Source organism: Ambystoma mexicanum, chromosome 3p (genome assembly GCF_040938575.1).
Source record: "Ambystoma mexicanum isolate Mex_15411 chromosome 3p, UKY_AmexF1_1, whole genome shotgun sequence".
Lineage (NCBI taxonomy): Eukaryota > Metazoa > Chordata > Amphibia > Caudata > Ambystomatidae > Ambystoma > Ambystoma mexicanum.
The window spans coordinates 45,524,589-45,527,347 of record NC_090925.1 but is presented as its reverse complement, the minus strand read 5'-3'; the positions used below and the strand labels follow the sequence as shown (position 1 = coordinate 45,527,347).

The following is a 2,759-nucleotide window of genomic DNA, read 5'->3' as shown; positions in this document are numbered from 1 at the left end:
GGGATGTGTGTGTAAAGTGTAAGAATTCTAGGATTAATACAGTTCACATAAAACCACATATATTGCCATTCCTGTCCAGAATATGTTACACAGTTCCACCGCCTCTTGAAATGTACAGCCAAAAAATTAGACTAACAAATCTGTCCTTTTTAGATTTTTCACCACTTTGGATAACAAGTTATGAGTCGCTAATCATTTTTCATTATTTATTGTTATCAGCAAATGGTCCGCCCTTTGTCTCTCCCTGGAGCTCAAGGAGCAGCCCCCTCCATTGGGGAATTCCTTCTAGGAGCAGTTTACGACCCGTCACATGTTTGTTTCCTGGCCTGGGAATCTGCCATTGTTCATTCCCTGGATATAGACGAAAGTCTGGCCTAACCCACAATTATCATCTATCAGTGAGTTTCTGCTGAGAAGCTTTCCCTCCCCTTGGGAGAAATCTGTTTGTCCACTCCTTGCAAGCCCAGCCAGCTCATTTATTCTTAATTTCTTAAAATCCAGCAGAAACCAAACCAGTTGCATCAAATTACATGGATAATTTACTTTCTTAGCTTTAAACATGTGGGATCAAAAACAACTTTGATCTGTATTCTCTTCAGCAACACATCCTTTTATATTTGCTAATCCGGCAGACTTTTAGTTTAGATCACTTTGAAGTTTCATCAGGAGAGCCCATCTGACAGGGCTGTCATTCACAGGTAGCCCAGTGTGCTGCACACAGATTTTGACAGGAGATGTCATCCGCAGGCAAACCAGTTTTTCGGAGAAAATGTTTGCTCTTCACATTTTACAACCTTGTACATTCACAATGCTTCATTAGATTAACTGAATTTTAGCACCAAGCAGGATTTTGAATGTTGAGTATTGTGTACAGGCAGTTTGGAGTTTTTAGCAACAAAGTAAATGTCATTTACAGGCAAATTTTGGAGTTTCACTTGCAAAGTGCTGCTTTTCCCTCTGCACTCTGTTTGCTTGTCATGGAGCACACTGGCACATGTTCTGCAGTTTGTGCTGTATTCCACCACATATGCACTCTGGGTAGCAGGTTGTGCATCTATCTTTTTGTGTGTTGAAGAATGCGGTTTTGGAGGTTTTTGGAGTGCACAAGAGTTTTTCCACCATTGTTGCTGTTTCTTGCATCATAACTAGCAGAGTGATGCCGCATAGTATAGCAGAGTGAGTCAATACATCCCACAGGTCCTATTCAATCACATTCTACTGTGCACTGTGTCCGCCACCTTCATAGAAAGTTAGGCTCATGTGACCATTGAACATATGGTGAAAACATGATTTTCATGGTTGTGTTTCTCGAAATACGTAATGCATGTGAAATACAATGCATGCACAATATTTCTCCAAACAATTGCATCAACAGGGCTGCCAACAATAAGAGTAACACTATTTCTTCTTTTACTTTCAGCGTGTCTTTCAATCCAGTCCTAGCTTTGTATCCCTGCACAAATGGGAGCAGAAAATTGGAGCTTGGCCGAAGGCTTCCTGATTGTGGGCTTCTCGGATCTTCCACAGCTGCAAGTTCCACTTTTTGTTGCCCTTCTATTGAGTTATCTGATGACTTTGTTGGGAAACCTTCTTATTACAGCAACAATTTACTGTAATGTACATCTCCACACACCCATGTATTTCTTCCTCTCAATTCTGTCCTTCATTGACATCTGTCACACCTCAAACATTTTCCCACAGACACTGGTCCACTTTTTCCAGGAGGGGACATACTTCTCTTTAACTGAGTGTCTGCTGCAGGCATATTTTCTCATAGGCTTGATGTGTACAGAAGTTCTCGTTCTCTCAGTCATGGCCTACGATCGATATGTGGCCATCTGCAACCCCTTGCGATACATGGCCATCATGACTAAGGATGTGTGCATGCAGCTCGCTGTTGGGTGCTGGGCTGTTGCTCTCTTGGTAGCAGTAGCATACATTATACTATTATCTGAGCTCTTCTTCTGTGGGTCCCACACCATCAACCACTTCTTCTGTGATTTTACAGCCTTGATGAAGATTTCCTGTAGCAGCACTTATCCAATTGAAGTGCTTCTTTATGTCTCGGGTTCGATGATAACAGTGGTGTCGTTTATTTTAATCATTACTTCTTACACCAACATTGTGTCCTGCATCTTGAAAATCAAAACTAAGGGAGGGCGACACAAGGCCTTCTTGACATGTGCCTCCCATCTAACAGTGGTAGTGTTATTCTTTGGCTCCATCTGTTCTACGTATTTTCGACCAATGTCAACTTATTCAGTGAAGCAAAACAAGATATTGTCCTTTTCATACATTGCTGTCACTCCAATGTGTAACCCTTTAATTTACAGTCTAAAGAACGCAGAAGTTAAGAAAGGCCTGAGGAAGGTTTTATTGTTTTAATGGGGGAAAACTGCTGCTTGCACATGTTGCAATTTAAGTAATTATTACATTCAGTGTGTGCAGTTTTAAAGGCAAGACTATAAGCTTGATTTCATGGCATGCACAAGAAATTAATTCCAGGCGTTAACATTGCATTAAATAGATGTTTGCTGATCGTTGCACTTGTCATAGTAAGATTTGTGTTATTCAACCTTTCATCTCTCATCTATCTATATATTCAGTGAACACACATGGCCTCATTACAACTATTGCGTAATCGGTTTAATGGCGCCGCTAATGGTGGCAGCACCATTAAACCCATTCTGCAATATTACGAGGTCCCCTCACGGGACCCGCTCTGGACGTCTGGTTTTATCAGATGTCCAGAGTGAGTC

At 41.4% G+C, this 2,759-nt stretch overlaps 1 protein-coding gene across 1 annotated transcript; it reads left to right on the top strand.

Moving 5' to 3' along the window:
- The first annotated feature begins 1,461 nt into the window (after window positions 1-1,461).
- LOC138579710 (olfactory receptor 5V1-like) lies at window positions 1,462-2,385 on the top strand. Its single transcript, XM_069649949.1, has one exon. It carries the CDS (start codon window positions 1,462-1,464, stop codon window positions 2,383-2,385), a length of 924 nt encoding a protein of 307 aa, XP_069506050.1.
- The last annotated feature ends 374 nt before the right edge of the window (window positions 2,386-2,759 follow it).

What these genes read in the sequence shown, in the direction of transcription:
- LOC138579710 (XM_069649949.1), top strand. Translation starts at nt 1,462, where the DNA reads ATGGGAGCAGAAAATTGGAGCTTGGCCGAAGGCTTCCTGATTGTGGGC.